Genomic DNA, 20917 nt, shown 5'->3' on the forward strand with positions numbered 1-20917 from the left:
GCCAGGATCATGCTGCCCTTATACAAATCTATCGTGTGACCGCACTTGAAATACTGTGTGCAGTTCTGCTCACTGCACCTCAAAAAGGGTATTGTAGAGTTGGAAAAAGTGCAGAGGAGGGCAACTAAAATGATCCAGCGGCTGGAGCATCTCCCCTGTGAGGGAAGGTTGCAACAGCAGTGATTGTTTAGCTTGGAGAAAAGGGGAGTAAGGGGAGAGATGAGAGAGGTGTGCAAAATGATGCCTGGTGTGGAGAACGTGGAGTGGGAGACATCTTTCTTCCTGTCTCATAATACTAGAATCCAACAAGGTCATCCCATGAAGCTGACTGGTGGGAGATTCAGGGCAGATAAAAGGAAGGACTTCACACTGTGCAGAAGTAAACCATGGAATTCACTACCACCAGATGCAGTGATGGCCATCAATTTGGATAGCTCTAAAAGGGGATTAGGCAAATTCTTGGAGGAGAAGGCTATCAATGGCTACTAGTCCTGATGGCTATGTGCTACCTCCAGTACCAGAGGCACTGTGGGTATGTACACCAGTGGCTGGGGAACATGGGCGGGAGGGTGCTGTTGTGCCCAGTGTTTCCCGTGGGCAACTGGTTGGTCACTGTATGAACAGAATACTGGACTGGATGGACCTTGGTCTGATCCAGCAGGGCTGTTCTTATGTTCTCACTCTCTTGAGGACAGCGTTCCAGCACTGGGCAGGGTTGCAGATGTGACTTATCTTCATTCAGGAGTGAATGGGCAGCTGCTCTTCCCGGCCGAATTCTATGCTTTGTGCGGCACCTGGCATCCCCTTGGGGGCGCTGCAAACTGTGTGAAGCACATCTCCTGGTGCAGATAAGAACAGCCACCCGTGTCATCGTCCAAGGCCACTGCTGCCCACATGAGGGGCCACGGCTCAGTAATAGAGCCATGGGACCTTCTGCACGCAGAACGTCACAGGTTCGATCCCCAGCATCTCTAGGGAGGGCTGGAAAAACTCCTCCCTGAAACCCTGGAGAGCCGCCACTGCCAGTCAGTGTTGGCAATACTGGACTAAATGGACCAGGCACTGATCCAGTAGAAGGCAGCTCTGATGTCCCTATGCCTGCTGTTAGGTCTGAGCTGGGACTGCAGATAACGGGGGATTCCTCTGTGGGGCCAAGCGCCACCCCACAGAGAAGCCCTAGAAGCTCTGCGGGTTACATTGGAGTGACTGGTGAGCAGGATTAGGCCCATGGGCCAGGGGTTCTGCACCCCTTCTGTAGTCCAACATCCCTGTTTTCCACAGCGGCCAGCTGGGCATTCCATCGCCCTCTCCGGTGGCTGCACTCCAAAGCTGCTATTCAGACTGTGTTCCTCTGAATTTGGGATATCAGTGTTATCCACATCAGGAATGCAAAGATGTAGCAGAACTACCCACCCTTGAGGGATGCAAAGCCTGATCAGTGAATGCAGAGATGAGTCGGGTATCTGACTCCAGGAGTGGTGTTTGGAACCACGGCCAGCACCAAGGGTTGGCATATTTGGGCACCTGTCGAGAGCCCCCCCCCCCAGTGGGGGCTCACTGACAAGGATGCCATGGAGTTGCTCCTCCTCTCCCCCGCTGCAACCTGCTTGTTCTCTTGCCTCTCACTCTGGCCCAGGCAACAGTGGTGGCGAGAGGGAGTAGCAGGAGATGCCACAGTCTCCTTGCTCACCGGCTCTCTGCCTGTCAAGCAAGCAAGTGGGAGCAAGGAGGAAGAAAAGGAGGAGGAGCGAGCGAAGCTGGCGACAATGGTGATGAGACGATGGACTCCCTAAGCAAGAGGGCCTGTTGAGTGTGTCTCGCCATGGGCCCTCCGAAACCTGGAGCCGACGCAATCCGGCGCTCAGAGGCTTCCATGCAATGTAGCTCTCACAGCTTGTCTCTAGTTCTCTCTGGCAGCATGGAGTTTGAGGTCGAGACACGCACACACGCACCAAACACAAGCGCGGATGTGTCTGCACAGGGCATGTTTGTTTTCTCAAGATGTGATTTAAAAGAAAAGGAAGCTCCCTGTAAGATTAACATGCAGGGCTGAGCCAACGGAAGGCGATGGCAACCGATAAGTCAGGAGACGGTAAGCCAGATAGTCCTTGGCGTGCCAGACCCGCGGCGTTTTGTGGTCAACCTCAACACAACAACAAGCGTTTGAGCTAAGCCCGAGCCGATGCACTGAATCATGAATCATATCTCTCCTGATCAGCATGTGCTCCCTTGATCCTTTGAACGAATGTTTTTGTTTTTTGGGGTTTTGAGGGAAATGTCTCTCTCAAATAATGTTGTAAATGAGGAATCTGACTTCCTTATTTGCAGTGAGAGGATCAGTCACTTCTAAGAGTTTTCCCTGTGACAGCTTGTGCCCAGCCACGTATACCCTGCCAGGGCCGGCCCGACCATGAGGCAGAGGGAAGCAGCTGCCTCAGGCAGCATATGCCAGGAGGCAGCAGCAAGGTGTTGGAGGAGTGGCTTGCGTGCTGTGTGGCCCTACTCTGTGCCTCCTAAGTTACCCTTCCCCGTCCAGGTGCTAACTTTTGCTGCCCCATTGTCAGTGCCAAAGACAGATGCATCTGCCGGTCCAGTCTGCTTCACACCTCAAAATGTCTTTTGTGGGCCCTGACCCCTGCTGCCAATCGGACCCTGCATGGGGCGGCCAATGGCAGGCATCAGCTGTTCAAGGGTGCTAATCTGCAACTGGAAAAAGAAAAGGGAAACACTGCTACGTTTCTATCCTGCTCTTCCTCTGAGGAGCTCACGGCCATATGTGTGGTTCTCTCCTCACAACAGCCCTGTGAGGTAGGTTAGGCTCGGATAGCAATAGGGTCCAAGTTGAGTTTCATCTCTGAGAGGGGATTTGAGCATGGGTCCCTCCAGTCTTAGCTGAACGCTCTCTAACCCAGCCTTCCCCAACAGGGTGTCCTCGGGCAGCTGCTTGCATATTGCCCCCAAATGTAGGAAAAGCATCACCCTAAAAAAGGAATACTGATTTGCATATGCTAATTTGCATATATCAGTGCAAATTGAGAAATAATGACTATAATAATGACTGTAATTTAAATAGAATTAGCAATACATCTCACCGGCGGAGCGGGGAAAACTGACTGGGTGACCTGTGTGGCTTTTTGGTCTGCCATCCAGGTCCTAACTCTTGATGGGCACCTTCAAGGCCCCTGCCTGCTCTTCCTCCATATGGTTCTTGGGCTCTAAGCCAGGGGTCCCCAATCTCTTTGGTGTGCTGGGCACACCTGGAATTGTGAGAGTGTCGCAGGTGCTCTCAGGAAATGGCTGCCACGGGAGAGGGCTTTCCCATTCGTAAAATGGCTGCTGTGCTGGGTATGGCCAGGGACAGAGCACCTATTTCCCAGAAGGCAAGCTGGTGAGAGGAAAAGAAACGCTACTTGCCCAAGAACCAAAGTCCAGGTGGGCTTTCAGCTCCAAAACACACAACCTGTTCTTTGGAACCCCAATAAAGGTGGTCCTGGAGCGCAGCTCTTGGCTGTGCAGCAAGCCAGGCCCCCAGCTTACAGACATACATAAAACATCCGCAGCTGGGAGACCACTGGCTCGTATCATCGACTACAGAAGAATACAACTGGGGAGCAGTGGTCCACCTGGCATCGGTGGTGCAGCTCGGTAATGTTGGACCTTGGACTTACTGGTCTCAGGGCACAATCCTATGGCTGCTAGACAGCAGCTGGGTGGCCATAGGATTTTTCATTTTCTGGGGGCCGAGCTCGGAGCCAGTGCTCCCAAGTCAGTTCCCAGAAAACTGCCTCTGCCCCCCGCCCCCTCATAGGCACGTGGTTCATCCCTGGCTCCGCGCTCGTAAGAGCAGCGTAGAGCGGCCAAAAAGGGGGCGTTCCTGGTGGCAGGGAGGGGACGGAGGAAGCGCTGTTATGACACTTCCTGTACACCATCCAGCCCCCCCCGGCTAGACATTGGCTGGCTAGCTGCAAATGCAGGGTGGCCGGAGCACAGAGGAAAAGATCCCCTCCGCGGTCTGCCTGCCCTGCATTGGATAGTCGGTCACCTCCGAGTTTGGAGGCAGCTGACTATCTGCACAGTCATGCACCCTTAGGGTGTGTGTGTGTGTGGGGGGGGGCTTTAGATGGCTATGTATTACTTCAGTTGTGAATAGGGATGCGGAGACATCCACAATGGATTCATAGAATCATAGAATAGGAGGGTTGGAAGGGGCCTACAAGGCCATCGAATCCAACCCCCTGCTCAGTGCAGGAATCCAAGTGAGAGCATCCCTGACAGAGGGCTGACCAGACTCGTCTTGAACGCCTCCAGTGTGGGAGAGCCCACCGCCTCCCTAGGTCGTTGGTTCCATTGTCATACTGCTCTAACAGTCAGGAAGCTTTTCCTGATGTTCAGCCGGAATCTGGCTTCCTGTCACTTGAGCCCATGATTGCGTGTCCTGCACTCTGGGGTGATGGAGAAGAGATCCCGGCCTTCCTCTCTGTCACAACCTTTCAACTCCTTGAAGAGCACCATCCTATCTCCCCTCAGTCTTCTCTTCTCCAGGCTAAACATGCCCAGTTCTGTCAGTCTGTCCTCATAGGGATTTGTTTCCAGTCCCCTGATCATCTTTGCAGAACTAGAACAAGCCTGTAGCTCTTATTTCAGAGCTGCCAATTTTCAAAGCCCCCCCCCCCCAGCTACAAATCAATAAGGGGTTCTATGATATCAGTGCTTGATATGAGGTGGGCTACCATCCAATACGAATGGACCAATTTATCAATTTCGGTTTCTGCCCGTTTCTCATTTTTCCAGTCTGAAGTTGAGCTTGTCTCAAATTTTCATATTCAAAACACACCCCTGGTGAAATTGGGCAAGGCTGCATTATTGGTGGTATAATGCAGTGTGTCGGGCATGAGAGGCACAAAGGTGAGTGACCTACGTTTGGGGCTGTCCTGGAAGGACCTCAGAGCTGCATCATCTGCTGTATGCCCCAAAGTAGCTCTCCGTGCATCGAATCGTTCATGTCCGTACAGTTGCAGACTGATGACCAACGAAGAGAGGTGTTTAATGTATATTTCTGAAAAGCAAGACATATATTATCAGCTGTGCCAATTGTGGGAGAATAACCTTAGTGCCCCCTCCAGGGCGGTTTAGAGATGTATTAATGCAGCTTTCCGCAGGTCTGTTGGATTACAACCCCCATCAACCTGCTGTGGCAGGAGCTATTTTCCTCTCGGTTGGGAGCGGTTTCTTTCTTTCGGATGCCAGGTCTCCTGATTGCAAAAGCCAGCAGTGTCACACCAGGCCCCGTGGCTGGAACCTGCTCAGGGTATGGAGCGTGGGGCAGTTCCTACAAGCCCCACGCTCACCCTCCCCTACCACACAGCCTTACCCTGACATGACTCCTTTCCCTCGACCACCAATCCTAGATTTGTGGGGACCACTCCCAGCAGAGCAGCCATGCTCGTTGCAACGCCACCACAAGAAAAACAGATTTATTCTGGTTTTAGAGGAATCCCAGACAGAATTGCACAAGCAGTTCTAGGAGATCTGCCATAGGAGAGTCAAGAAAGAGTCTTCTGTCTATGACAGGCATGGCGCTCCAAGGGTCCCAGGGGATGGCCACACCGCCTTCCCTGGCCACCATCCCCTTTCCCCAATCATTTGGTGATTTCTTAGCTTTTGTGCAGTTTTTTGCCTGTTCTAAAAGGATGAAATATCTCCCCTAAGGATTAATTACTGGCAATAAGCTTTTAGCTAAAATATGCTCTTCCTGGCCCTGCCTTTTCCCTGTTGGCCCAGCCCACCACTGGAATGCGGCCTTCGAGAGCGTCTCCAAAATGGAATGCAGCTCTCAGGGTGAGAGAACTTCGACACCCCTGCACTAGGGCCCCGATCCTTCTGCCTTTTTGTCCCCTGGAGCTCCTGTCTGCCCCTCTGAAGGCAAAGTTGACCTTCTCGGACGAGGGCATGTCCGCTGCAGGGACTCCCAGAGGGGATACGTGTAGACAAGGTCATTTGGGGCTCAGCTTGGGCAGAACTGTTGTCCAAAGGTGAGGTCTACCTCTCCTGTCTCAGCCCCCCGCAGGCGAGGAGAACAGCTGGGACTGAGCTCTTTCCCCAAGAGTTCTTTCCATCCAGCCAGCCTATGAGGAAAGCATGAAGCAGCAGGTTATGTTGAGCTTGGAGAAGAAACCACCGAGAAAGAATTCGATCACCAGCATTCCTAGCGAGCGGCGCAGCGTGTGTGGCTTAGCTCCGGACACATCTGTCCGGATTTGGGCCAGGAGCACCATGGCCAGCAGTTGAAGGGGGGGCTTGTCAGCTCTCCCATGGTTGGCAGGGGGAGGTGAGGCTTGAAGGCCCCACACACCACACCTTAGGTGGGCTCCAGCGATGGAGCCTGGAGTGACACTGCTGCTTTCTGAAGGAAAGACGCTCTGCCTAATCAAGGGAAAGAGGTGAAGACCCCCAGAGAAGTTACTGGCTGGGAGGCCTGGGAGGTTCCTCCAGGAACCGACCCTGAATGTCTTTCAGGGACAAGGCCTACAAGTATCCCCTCCGAGAGTCCCTGCAGCGGACATAATACCCTCGTCCGAGAAGGGGGTCAACTTTGCCTTCAGAGGAGCAGGGACAGGAGCTCCAGGGGACAAAAAGGCAGGAGAACCGGGGCCCTAGTGCAGGGTGAGGGTCGAAGGAGCTGTCTGACACCCCATAACTTGAGCAGGCTCCAGCCATGGGGCCCGGAGTGACACTGCTGCTTTCGCCATGGGTAGACCTGGCATGTGTGAAGGTAGGCCTGACTGGTAAGCAGTTTGGTTCAGGCAAGGTGCCTGATGGGATTGAGAGAACGTGTATGTGTCTGACCATGAGAAGGTGATTGTAACTTGCTCCTTATAAGCAGGAAATTCCTATCCACCAAAGTAGCTCATCCCTAAAGATAAGAAGGCAGCTGTGCTGATAAGACTGTTGCTGAGCTAAATTAGCTCTTGAGCATGTGTAGCGTATTTTCTTTGTTCTCCAACTTTCAGTCTGTATAAATGCATCCTGTTTCGTTTATTTGGGGAGACACACTGTCGACCATCTCTCCGATGGCTGTGAGGTGCTTTAATACATTTCTGGCTGCTCAACATAATCTGCCTTGGATATTTCCTTAACAGAAGGAAAGAAACACTGCTGGACTCCTGCTGGAGCTATTCTGCCTTTTCGCCAGAGGTGCTGAATTCCTTTCAGCCCAAGGGCAGGATTCCATTTTGGAGACGCTCTCAGGGGCCTCAGTTCCAGGGTGGGCCCCACCCCAAAGATAAAAGGTGTGGGGCCAAGCTACCAGCATATTTTAAGTTCATGGTCCTACTGCCAGTAAGTAATCCTTCGGAGAGGTATTTCATTCTTTTCGAACGGGGAAAAACCCTGCACAAAAGCTGGGAAACCATTAAATGATCAGTGCTGGGGGGGAAAGGGGCATAGACTTCTGTAGACCCCCCGAGGGTCATATCTGTGATAGACAGAAGACTCTTCCTTGACTCTCCTATGGTAGATCTGCTTGTGCAATTCTTTGTGGTATTCCTCCAAAACCAAAGCAAATCTGTGGCGTTGTTGTTCTAGTAAGCATGGCTACTCCTCTGGGAGTGATTCCCCACAAAATTATGCAAGGGTGTCTTTATTTACGTCTGTGAAATGTTGTGGGGATGTATTTCCAAATGCAGTCTGCAGGCAGTCCCGTGAAATCAAAGCCTGTAATTTCATTTCAAAGATCATTGTCAGATTAGGAAAACAAACACTGGTTTGTTTCCTAATAAGAGAGGTATGAAGTTGCCAGAAAACCTGAACATTCTGCTGTTTGTAATGTGACTGGAAGAGAAACTAGGAAAGATTTTTAACGGGGAATTTCCAGGGTGTTTGAATGGACGTAAGCTAACTGGCATTATGAGAAATTGTGTTTTTGGGTGGCTTTGGCCGAGTGGAAGGAAGATTTGAGACGGAGATTGCAAAAAAGAAAACTTTTTATTCTTACCCAAACAAAAGCAAAAACAAAAAATTGACAAAGCTTGTAGTTCTTCCGCTTGCACAAGTTGACTCCGTCTAGTGACATACATGTTGCTAGAAGCATTTCCAGAAATTAAGTAGTATAATGCTTTGCAGATGCCGTTCAATGCAAATTTTTATGGGCCAGGAACTTCCATCTTCTGTGCTGTTCAGAAAGTCTACAGTCTCCCAATAGACTGGCTCTATTTCAAATTATTCTTTATTTAGAGGCTTTGTTTTTAGTTTAGGAAAAAAGGAAGATGAATGAAAGTGGAACGTGTTAAGAGGTTTATAGAATTATGCATGGCATGGACAGAATTTCTTTTCCCTTTTCCTCTGTGACTCTAGAACTCAGAGTCACCCATGGAAACCAATTTGCAGGAGGGAATCAGGACAGAGAAAAGATAATGCTGTTATCTCTCTATTCTGTCATATGCCATTAATTTATCATTCATTTGCCCCAACTATAGAATTTGCTGCCACATAGTCTAGTAACTTATACAGCATTAAAAGGGGGTTAGACAAATTCATGGAGGAGAAGGCAATCAGTGGCCACTAGTCCTGATGGCTTTATGCTTCCTCCAGGATCAGTGGCAGTGTGCCCATGTACACCAGTTGCTGGGGAACATGGGCAGGAGAGTGATGTTGCACTCGTGTCCTGCTTGTAGGTCTCCTGTGGGCATCTGGTTGGCCACTGTGTGAACAGAATGCTGGACTAGGTGGACCCTGGGTCTGATCCAGCAGGGCTCTTCTTCTGTTCTCCTTTCTCCTTCCCATGCCCACGACTAATTTGCCAATCTCAGACTGAGCTACCCGTTTCTCTGGGGCGAGGATCAGCCATCTTCTATGTCCTGTACCGCTCCAAATTCACCATAACATAGAACATCCCTCCCCAGTGCATCAATAAACTATGGAAATTGCTACCACAAGACGTAGTGATGGCCACCAATTTGGATGGCTTTCAAAGGGGATTCGACAGATTCCTGGAGAAGGCTATCAATGGCTACTAGTCCTCATGGCTCTATGCTACCTCCATTATCAAAGGCAGTAGGCCTAGATATGTTCCGGGGCATAGTCTGAAGGCACATGAGGCAGACACCATGCTGAAGCAAAGCAGGTCTGGGTCTGGTCAGTGCTTAGAGGGGAGAGCATCTGGGAATCACATGTAGCCACCTTGAGTTCCATGATGGAAAAAAGGTGAGATATAAATGTAATACATACCTAAATAAAACAAATAGATGCACCAGGTGCTGAGGGACGTGGGTGGGAGGGTGCTCTTGCACTCATGTCCTACTTGTGGGTTTCCTATGGGCAGCTGGTTGGCCATTGAGAGAACATAATGCTGGACTGGAAGGACACTTGCTCTGATCCAGCAGGGCTCTTCTCATGTTCTTAATGTATGGAATTTGTGGCCATAAGATTAGATTGATGATTACTGGCTTTAGAAATAGATTAGATAAGTTTAAGGAGAGGTTGGGAAGATCTTTCAGCAGCTACTAGCTGTAATGGTTATAGAACCTCCATGTTCAACAGCAGCCTGCCTTTGAAATACTGGTGCAGGAGCAAACGATGCACAGCAGTCCTGGGGGCCTGTTGAAGGGGAGAGTATAAATCAAATAAATAAAAGTATAATGTGTTATTGCTGGTATGGAATTTCTCCGCTATACGACTGCATATATATATATATATATATATACACACACACACACACATATATATATATATATATATATACACACACACACACACACACACATATACAGACACACACACACACAAGGGCCCCCAAAGCAATGCACGCATTAAAAATAGAATGTAATAAAACCACAGCAGCAAAATAAGAGCAGAAACAGAAAATGCCTTTAAAATAAGCCAGAGAACAACGTTAAAATCCATTGAAGGCCTGGTGAAATGGTGCTTTTAGAAGCACAAAGGGAGGCAAGATGCAGTGTGTCTGAGTATTCCCAGAGAGCAGCAACATCAGAAGGTAGCCCAAAAAGACTTTGCCGGCTACTGGAGGCCATTTCTTTTCTGAAACATGAGCAATTGGTGGCAATGGGTCAGTTGCTGCTGGGGCTGGAACCCGGAACCTTTGATCCTGTGTGTGGCTGCCCTCACATGGTGAGTTATTAGCACTGCAGCCTGGAGCATCTTCATCAACAGGTTTAATCCTGTCACCAGAGGCTTGAATCAAGATGAAGGATTGTTTCCACGTTGTTTGTGTAATCAGCAATAACTGCACTGTGAATGACCACTCTTAATAATGTGATTGTCACCACCAATACTTTCTGCTTTGGATTTCCTTCTGACTTAACCGCTCCCCATTTTCTCTCCCCCTCACCCCTGCATGTATTGTATATAAGCCTGAAAATCTCCATAATATATCATGCATTTGATGAAGTGGGTGACAGTTAGGGATGTCGGAGAAACTCAACCTGTGGATTCTGGCTTTTTCTGAGTCACATGGATTCCACAGACTTACAGACCCTTTTTTTTTTTTTTTTTTACTTTAACGGGGGAGAGGGCTGTTGTGCAAATTTGCACTTGCACTAATGTGCATTCATGCAAGTGCACATTAGTGCTCACACACATTTGCAGAAGTGCACATTAGTGCTCATGCACAGTGGCACAAGTGTGCATGAATGCTAGTGTGCATTAGCGCGAATGCGCACTTGCACGAATGGAACAAAATTCTTGCACATCCCAAAACAAATATCCAATTCCATCAGTGTTCAGACGATGGAATGAAAGACACCTGACAATTCGCAAAACACAGATGGAATGGATTTTACAAAATCCCTACATCCCTAGCTACAGTCCATGGAAACTTATGCCAAAATAGATATGTTTGTCTTTAATGTTCCACAAGCCTCTATATTATTCTCAGGTTTTGGGCTTGTCCTGCCCTTTGCCACTGGGCCCTCCTGCCCCACCCAAAAGGAGTGCATAAGAGGACAGTGATTTGCATAACATTTGCATATGCTAATTTATATATATTGATGCAAATCTGAGAAATCATGACTACAATTTAAATGGAAATACAAGATACAAGACATCTCACCTTAGTGGGGAAGAGTGCCAAGGAGACCTGTGTGGTTTGCTCAGTCCGCTGTCAAATTAACAGTGTTACCAGTGATGGACAATTTCACCCCCCCCCCACCCCATGGTTCTTTGACTTTAAACCGGATTTGGGCCCACCAAATAGAGGATTGTCTTCTGTAAAGTTCTAGCTATGTTAGCTTTGAAAAAGTAGAATAAAATCAGTGCTATTCTCCCCCCCCACACACACACACACTGTAATAATGTATAAAACGTAACAGCACACAAATCTCCTGTAATTTTCATTTATTCTGAGCAAGACATCTTACCTGAGCTGGCAACTGGAAAAGCCATGAAGCTGGTGGAAATCACCCTTCCCCGATATGTTAATTAAGATCAGGATGTATATGTGTGTGCATGGGGTGGAATTAGCCAGTCTAAACATGCACTTAAAAGGGGTGATATCATATTTCCAAAAGTGCGCCCCCCCCCCCCGCGCTTTCAAACTCTCACATCCCTTTTCCAAAATCGACCTGAAAAGAGCCTTTAAAAGTTTGAAGTATGTGTTTTAGATTATACGCTACTGCCATCTAGTGGTATTCCATGGCCATGACAGCCAAAGGCCTCATTCTGGCTAAGCGTGCATTCCTACGCATGTTTAGACAGAAAAAGTCCTATATCTCCTAGCATTCCCAGCAGAATGCTGGGAGTTGTAGGACTTCTTTTCTGTCTAAACTTGCATAGGATTATGCCCTAAGGTGGTACAGCTTGTGTGAGGACTGTACCACTTCTGACCACTGGGAGTTGTAGGACTTTATTCTGTCTGAAAATGCATAGGTTTGCACCCTAAGGTGGTAAAGCTTGTGTCAGGACTGTACCACTTCAGATCGCAGGATGGAATGCTGCCCTTTGGAGGGGGGGGGAGGAGAATTCCTTTACATGGAAAATTAGCATGTCAGGGATGAAGATTAGCTTAAACTCTGTCTGACATGCCAGGTTTGCGTTTGTTTTTATATGGAATGATATTTTTTAAAAACCTGAAAAGAATTCAGATTTGCTCAACATAGAAAGCCAGCAAGTCAGGGAGAATGGTTCTAGGTTCACCTCCTCCCTAATGCTAGTTTTCTAGGTCTGGGGATCCTTTTTTCATGTGTGTGTGTGTGGAGTGGGTGGGGGGGAAGAACATAATGGATAATCCCTCAACAGCCCTTTAGCTAGCACAAAGGTATCCTTTTCCCGGAGTTTTGAATATCTGTGCTTAAGCAGGACCAACCAGTCCTCCTAATGAGCAGAGGAACCCCTGCACCTTTCCAGGTGGAGGGTTTCAAAGAAATGAATCCAGCCCACCTGGGGCCCCAATCCAGCTCTCCAGGCTTTTGTGCAGTTTCCCTCCCATTCCATTCTAAAATGTTGAAATGCCTCTTCTGTAGGGATTTTCGGATTGTGTTAAATCCACTCTGCCTGTGTTTCATGGATTGTCAGGCATCTTTCATTCCATCTTCTGCTCATTGAAGGAGTCAGATTGTGGTTTTTTTGCCAGAATTTCATTTTATTTGCACTTATTTGCATTAGTGCATTTGTGCAACTGTGCATTAGCACTAAGGTGCACTTGTGCTAATGTGCATTAGTGCTAATATGAATTAGCGCAAATCCACACCCCCCAGTGAAAAATCATTTTGCAAGTCCACAGAATCTGCGAGATTCGAAAAAAGCCAGTGTGCTGCAGACACTGCAGGTTGAACTCATAGAAATCTGAATTCATTTGAATCTGTTCCGCATTCTGACATCCCTACTTAAGGCTTAGTTACAGGCAGGATGAGCTTTAAGCTAAAATAGGCTGGCATTTCTTGTTATTTTTGCCCTCCCCCATCTGTGGCCATTGCCAGTCACTGGAATGTAGCCCCCCCCCCCCCCCGAGAGATTCTCCAAAATGGAATTCAGCCCTCAGACTGAAAGAGGTTTTGTGGCCCTGGAATAAGAGCTAAATTACACACTGGTCTAAATGTCATGGTGCCTCCTAAAGAATCTTGGAAGGTGTCATTTGATTTGGTATTGAAAGAACTTTCTCTTAGAAATTGCCAGCCCCTCTTCACAAAGCTACAATTCCCATGGGTACCCTGTAGAGACAAAATTACTGTTCAACCTGTTTTAAGTCCAAGTAGGGGCTATACGAATCAGACTGTATCTGCTGCATGTCAGTTTCACCTATATTCAATCCTAAATCCATTCTGTCCAGATTCCGCATCATTCCGCAAATTGGTGGGTCTTTTGTTTAAATTTTAGAAAGAACTTGCATTCTTTTTCATACACAACTTTCCCTAATGCACACATTTTGGTATGCATCTTTCCGTAGAGCATGCATCTTTGCGCAGATCACTTCATTGCAGAAGTTGGAGTAGTCCAGAATCTGAAAGATAAATGTGTTCTGATTGACATACTAGTCCAGGGAGTGCAAATTAGGTTGGTTCACTTAAAAATGCAGACCAAACTAAATTCTCCCCATCTCTAGTCTGTAGCATAGATGTGTCCTTCTTTGAGTTATTTTTCCTTCTGGCTCCATCAATTTGACATCCCTTTCAGTTCTCAAAATGTTTTGCTATAGGCAATCACCTTTCCACTGGTTAACTAGGTTTGATGAGGTTCCTTCACGCTGCAACCATTTCTGAGTCAGTCCGATCTGGCAACAGTTATCCATGCCTTGTTTACATCATGGTTAGGCTACTGCAATGCACTTTACATGGAGCTACCCTTGAAGAGTGTCCAGAACGTGCAAAATGTGGCAGCTAAGCTGCTGTTCAGTGCACAGTATTGTGATCATATAAATCCAATAGTGAAAGAGGTGTACTGGTGGCTACTTGTTTAAGGGGCTTAATTCAAGAGCCCTCAGTGGCTCAGGGCCCAGCTATCTGAGAGACTGCCTGGCTTGGTATGAACCTGCTCATTTATTAAGATCAGTAGGAGCGGCCCTTTTGAAGACACCCTCGCTTGCAGAAATCCGCTAGTCGGGCCTGCAGGAAAGACTCCCTCTGGTCTTGCTCCCAAACTCTGGAACGCCCTCTCTGTGGAGTTGAAAGTGGTCTCCACCCTCTCTGCATTTTAACTTGCCTTTTTAAATGGTTGTTATGAGCTTCAAGGTTGTTTTTAACATTTTACTATGTTTTATTTCATTATGGCTTTTATGTTCAGAACTTTTTGTAAACTGCCTTGGTTGGCTTCTGAAAGGTGGTATGGAAATGCAACAACTATAGTAGATGATGATGATAGTCCAACCCCCTGCTCTGACTTGGATTCCTGCATTGAGCAGGGGGTTGGACTCGATGGCCTTGTAGGCCCCTTCCAACCCTACTATTCTATGATTCTATACTATTCTATGATTCTATGATAATTCTATACCACCCAATAGACAAAACTCTCTGGGCAGTTTACAGAACAATTCAATTCTCAATTCAATCCCACTATTCTCTGTACAAATCCCACCCCCTCCACCACACCCCTGGTCCTGTAGCTCCACCCCCGCAATCAGGCATGTGCTTCACAACAAAACCCCCACAAATCACTGAGGCAATTTAAACAATGAATGTAAAAACTCTTTGATATTTATTTTGTCAGCATCAGGCATTTCTTTAAAATCAACGAAGTTAGACACTGTTACCCTCCTATCACTGGAAACCATTTTGAAATGGAAAGACTTCCTTGAAATCAGTAGCTTTTAACATCCATTTGGAATTGTGTCCTCCCACTTTTACAGTCGGGGGTGGGTGGTGGAACAAGACCTCCCCTTTCTGTCCCTTTTAGAATTATGCCCCAAGTTCGAATGGGGGAATGTCATATTCTCTGGCCTTGGTCTCCCCTCTGTCTCAGAGGAGGACCAAGGTGGATGAGGCATTATCCAGTGAGCCATAGTCTGTCACCCTGGGACCTTCCAAGCCAGAAGATGTGGCTTTACCAGACTCTTCAGACTCAGAGGACACCCCTCTGAGGCAGTCCTCATCACCCCCATGCTGGAGGAACCACCAGCAGCATAATCAAGCAATGGTCCTTTAAGAGACAGACAACAGGGGGTGAGGGTAACAGCAGGCCCAGATCAGCTGGCCTTCATGAAGCCTCAGAAGACCTCTGCATGTTGCTGACACAACAGCCCTTCCTGAGTGAGCTCCAGCCAGCATGGATCTGTCCAGGGTCCTGAAAGAACCTGCTTGGTCTGACTGTGCCTCGCCATCCTGCAGAGCCAAAGTTGACACTGCCTCACCCATTTCGCAAGTGCAACCGCTTCAGGTCGGCTCCCGTAGGTACTTTGAGCAGAGCGAGATGGGACAGCATCAGTCTATTTTGGGTTCATGTCTCTTTTGCCAGGTTTCACCCATACGTCCGGCCCATCCTGTTTCCACATCAACATATGTTAGTTTGTTTTTAACAATAATATTAATCTGAATGAAAACTCACATTTAAATATGTATTTTTAGGATGCATTTTCTCTCAAAAATACACATTTTCAACACAGTTTGATATGTTGTTGTTTTTTAAAGCATGTCCTCTAAATTGGGGGAGATGTTAGAATTGAGAATTTGAACTGACCAGATGTTCAGTACTGCCAAAAAGGACTCAAGAAGATTTCCATTTCAATGATGGTCACTCAGCGCACAAAACTGGTGACATGGTGAGTGATGGTGCTCACGAAGGACCTTAAAGCTTGGAAAGTACCTAATAAGGCCTGTTGACCACTCCACAATGGCAAGCTTAGGTTTCACAGGTGTTTCTCCAATTTTTGAACTGAGCCCCTCCTTCTAAAATTACTCTATTTTTGGTCCCGACCACAAATATGGAATTCACTACCACAGCATGTAGTGATGGCCGCCCATTTGGGTTGAACAAAGGGGATGGACAAATTCCTGGAGAAGGCTACTAGTCCTGATGGCTCTGTGCTACCTCCAGTACCAGAGGCAGTGAGCCTATGTGCACCAGTTGCTGGGGAACATGGGTGGGAGGGTGCTGTTGCGTTCATGCCCTGCTTGTGGGTTCCTGGTCGACAGCTGGTTGGCCACTGTGTGAACAGAATGCTGGGCTAGATGGGCCTTTGGTCTGATCCAGCAGGGCTCTTCTTATGTCCTTATGTTTTTATGAATTCCAGAGATGCATGCGCAGAAACTCTCATATACAATAATGAGGGTGCAATATCTTGGTGGTGAGGATCTGTGGATTGTGTTAGGGGTGGAATGAAAAACAGGACGTCCCCGAGCCTTTCTCTTAAAACCATGTATACCAGGGGTGTTGAATCTCTCTCAGCCAGAGGGCCGGATTCCATTCTGGAGAAGCTCTCAGGGGTCGCATTCCAGTGGTGGGTGGGGCCAAACGCAAAAAGAGCAGGGCCCAAACAGTAGAAATACCAGCATATTTTACTTTTAAGCTCTTTCTGTCAGTAATGAAGCCTTAGGAGAGGCATTTCGACCTTTTAAAATGTGTATGTGGGCGGGGGGCTGCACAAAAACTGGGAAAGGGGGTGGGCCCAGGGGAAGGTGGCAGAGCTCTCTGGGCAACCTTGGAGGGCTGGATTGGGGCCCCAGGTGGACCAGGCTTGGCCCACAGGTGGGCTGGGTTTGGCCCACAGGGCCAAGGTTCTGCCCCTCTGATGTATACGAAAACACCATTATGCCAACATGGGGCGGGGTGGGGGATGTTTTAGTAATTTTTTTGAGGCAGGCTCCAAACTGACTGAAACTCATCCTTGTGCCCTAGGGCTGGTGGCCGCTCATTTCGCATTCCCGGAATGCCCAGTTCTGAGGTACATTTTTGGAGGGAGGGGGAATGATGGTGCTACACAAAAAAAGGTGCCCTCCACTACAGGCCGCCATTCTACCTTCCTCAATGCCCTTTGGAATGGGGCATTGTGGGAAGTCTAAAATGGCAGTCAGCAGTCCAGTGGAGTGTTGAAGAGCTCTGGAAAGTTCTCCCCCGTCTCCCCAAATTCCCCCCAGGCCCCCCAAATGCAAAATAAGGGTTGCAGTTTCAGCTGTCACCAAACTCCTCCTAATTCAGACCCTTGAAACGTTGGCCCAGCTCTATCTTTCTCAGCGTGCGTCTTCCCAGATCAGCGTGGAACGACTGCAGGGGCTGTTGTCAGAGGGTGGGGGTGGGGGGGCAAAAATCCCAAAATGACCAACATATTTGAGTTTAAAGCTCTTTCTGCCAGTAACGAAGCAGTAGGAGAGAAATTTCAACCTCTTGGAATGGCAGGAAAACTGCACAAAGGATCAGTGATTGGGGGAAAGGACCAGGGAACATAGAACATCGGAAGCTGCCTTCTACTGGGTCACACCCTGGGTCCATCTAGCACAGTATTGTCAACACTGACTGGCAGCAACGGCTCTCCAGGGTTTCAGGCAGGAGTTTTCCAGCTGGGACTTTCTTGCCAGGGACTTTCGGCATGAAAAGTGGGGTTCTGCCACTTAGCTACAGTCTGGCTCCAGGGACAGTGGTGTGGCCATTTGGGGTATCTGGAGGACCAGATTAGGATCTTAGGGTGGGCAGAATTTGGACCCCTGTCCTAGAGCTTTGCATCCCTATCTTAGGGGAGTCCTTCTGAGTTTTGCACCGCCCACACCTTTTGCATGAATTGTGTTTCTAAAGAAATGGGGGTAAGGAAAATAAAGAGGCATAGTACCTATTTTGCAGCCACAGTGGGTTGTTGGTTGCTCCTTAATGTACAATCGCACAGTGTAGGGATGGACTCACAAATATCTACAGCAGAGTTCAGAAAGTTCCACCACCCACTGGGGGTGGGGGGAAGCGTGTTCCCCACCTTCTCTCTTTCAAGCACTGCAACCGATCGGTATGAAATCAAATGCTGGTTTATTTGGCCTAAGTGTTGCCAAAGCCAGCCACGCAAAAGCAAACGGTTGAACAATTGGGAATGGAAGGATGATAGGATCACGGGGCCACCTGGTTACATTTCTAGCATCAGATCCTGTAGTGTTTTGGTAGTTCTTTGGCCGGGGAGTCACTTGGACTTCAGATAAAACCTGCAAGCAGTCTGAGGGTCTGTTCCTTCATTTCTCGAAGCCAGATCATCCCAGTGAACTTCTTTCTTCGTGGAGAATGGATAGGCCCTCTGTATAGCAATGATTTTTTTTTTTTAAAGAGGTTTTCTTTTGGGTTTGAAGAAGTGGAGAATGGTGCCATCTCACCGATGAGGTTCTGTCGCTTGTTGCAACTCAGTCTGTCTTCAAGAAAGTGGTGCGACCGAGACCGAGAGCGAAAGAGAGAGATTGAGAGAGAGAGAGAGAGAGAGAGAGAGAGCGCAGTGGAGGTGAAGTTGTTGGCACTAGAATCACTGAGGTCTTGCTTGCCCAGAGGTGTGGACTGGACGTGGGTGGATCCAGCAATCCGGGTAGAAAAAAGACAGAGGCAAGATGGCCCCTTCCGTGTGACGCGCTATCAGTTCACGGTGGGCACCTGGTTCTGATGGAGGCTGAACTCTTTGGCTTTGAGGCGTAAGCTAGCGATGCTGTTGGCCATGTTGACGCCCTGGGTGGGTGTGGTGGGGCCGCTGGAACTGTACGAAGGCACCGTGTTGCTGTTAATCGGGGAAGGGGAGAGGGAGGAAGCCGAAAGAGAACAGTCATAAGTCTTGGGGGCAGCGGTGTCGTGGTGAATTTGGGAGTGCAGGTGCTCGTCGTGACAGACCCTGTAGCCACACCCCCCTGGAGAGTCCAAAAACGGAGGCAGCTGTGTTGATCCAGATCAACCAACCAGTTCTCGCAATTTTCCTCTCTACCAGAAGCAGGGCTCTTATAAAGAGAATGGGTCCCAGTTGCCCATTCAAGGCCAAGCCGCCCCAAAGTGTGTTGCATTGCAACAAGGAACAATGGATTGATGCTGGGAAAATAGTTTTCCCTCCAGCTGCTGTGAGGATTGTAGCTCAGCTTGTAGGGAGCAGGGAAGTCTGAGAGGGGTGGCAGACGACATCAGCACCCCTGCTAATAAAAAGGTGCCAGGGGTACGTCCCTGCAAACCCTGGCTCTGCTAGGCCACTGCTCAGAAGCAGCACCTGTTGACATTATGAGAGGGCATGGGTAGTGCAACCTGGTGCCCTCCAGATCTTTTGGACCACAACTCCCATAATCCACAATCATGGCTTGTGCTGGCTAGGGCTGATGGGAGTTGTGGTCCAAAACATGTGGAAGGCCCAGGTTGCCTACTCCTGAAAAGGGGATTTCCAAAATATGAGGGCCGTCAGCTGATCGAAAGAACTTTTCAGCTGATGGATCCCATGAAGGAGTAAGGCTGCAATCCTAGGTTCTCTAGGATGGAGTGGATCTCCAGGTCTGCAGGTAAGGAGGGAGATCTAGGCCAGCACTGTCAACACTGACTGGCAGCAGTGGCTCGCCAGGGTTTCAGGCAGGACTTTTTCCAGTCCCACCTGGAGATGCTGCCGGGAATCGAAGCTGGGACCGTCTGCCTGCAAAGCAGGGGCTCCGCCACTGAGGTATGGACCCCTTCTTGCCCTCTCAGGCCTCCAATTCATCGGCTTGGGAACTTAGGACACCCTATGCAATTCCTCTTGCTGACAAAGCTATGCCTGGTTTGGGGAGGAAGCTGTTTACACCCGTGAATTCTGTTTCCTTCGAGCACATGGTGCTTTTAGAATGGTTTTCCCCTCCTGCTCTTCTGCTCCCTGGCAAAAGTGTGTTTTTTGGCTAATTGAGGAAGCTTAGATGTTGCTTTCTTTTCCCTGGTTTTGTGAGCACCTTTGCTCAAAAACTAACATAACACTGCAGTTATCTCTAATCTGTGCCATAAAGCTCTGCCAGAAATGGGAGTGGGCAGGAATCGGGGAAGACTCATTATGGCTTTGACTTACCTGTATGGGGAGGTGGTTGACCAAGAGAGATAATCTGGACTCAGGGTGGTGGGCCGGGGAGCCATGGGTTGTTCAATGGCTGCATCTTGGCTGTAGGATTTCAGGAGCGATGCCGACCTGTTGGCCAACATGGCTCTCTCATTGCGACGGAATTTGGCCCTTCTGTTCTGAAACCATACCTGGTGCGGTGGAAGAGTGGGAAAGTTATTTTAACCTGGGAATTAACAAAAGCAATAGATTCGATCAGGGGTGGCATCAAGGACAGGCATGGTCGGGCACCTGCCCAGGGCCCACCCCCCAGAAGGGGCCCACTGGAAAGAGCCCCCTGGAGCTGCTCCTCCTCTCCCCCATTGCAACCTGCTTGTTTGCCTGCCTCTCGCTCCGGCCCCGGAAACAGCGGTGGTGAGGAGGAAGGAGGAGCAAGAGACGCCGCGGCCTCCTGGCTCCCAGGCTCCCTGCCTGCCAAGCAAGGAAGTGGGAGCGAGGAGGAGGAAGAGGAGGAGGAGCAATTGCAGTTGGTGACCGTGGTGGCGAGAAGGTGGGCTCACTGAGGGAGGGGGCCCATTGAAAGTGTCTTGCCCAAGGGACCTCCAGAACCTGGAGCGGGCGCTGGATTTGATGGGCAAAGGAGACAGAGAAACATACAAAAATGAAACATGCAAAATGCTGGTGAAATGGTAAGCAAGGTTTATGTATTCCTATGCGGTAGTCCCGTCCTGTCGTGTCTCCGTTTCGGAACACGATATTCTCAGAAATGGCAAAGATTATGCTCATAAAACTATATATGTTACATCAGCATTGGCTCCATTAACACTACGGGGAGAAAATGCAAAAGTGACATCTAAGGAAATGCTTGTGTCCCTGCTAATGGTAGTGTGGAAGGTAATAGCTAAAAGTTCCAAAACTGCAGAACTTCTAACACGGAAGTCTTGACATGTGGAGCCATGGCAAATAGCCATGGTCAAAAATAACAATGGACGTAACAACTGAAATTAGCTGAAGGCAAAATTGAAATAT

The 20917-nt window shown here is 48.7% G+C and overlaps 1 protein-coding gene across 1 annotated transcript in view; it reads right to left on the reverse strand.

The window, feature by feature from the left end:
* Positions 1-18174: 18174 nt before the first annotated feature.
* Positions 18175-20917, reverse strand: part of PRRX2 (paired related homeobox 2) — a 78892-nt gene continuing 76149 nt past the window's right edge. Inside the window, exons 3-4 of the mRNA XM_084821354.1 lie at positions 19901-20079; positions 18175-18613 (exon numbers count right to left, since the gene is read on the reverse strand). Of these exons, the coding sequence (XP_084677480.1) occupies positions 18475-18613; positions 19901-20079 (318 nt within the window). The 3' untranslated portion in view covers positions 18175-18474. The remainder of the gene's footprint in view (positions 18614-19900; positions 20080-20917) is intronic.

This window comes from Heloderma suspectum, chromosome 14 (assembly GCF_057233095.1).
Source record: "Heloderma suspectum isolate Gila_16-S chromosome 14, 16-S_ref, whole genome shotgun sequence".
NCBI lineage: Eukaryota > Metazoa > Chordata > Lepidosauria > Squamata > Helodermatidae > Heloderma > Heloderma suspectum.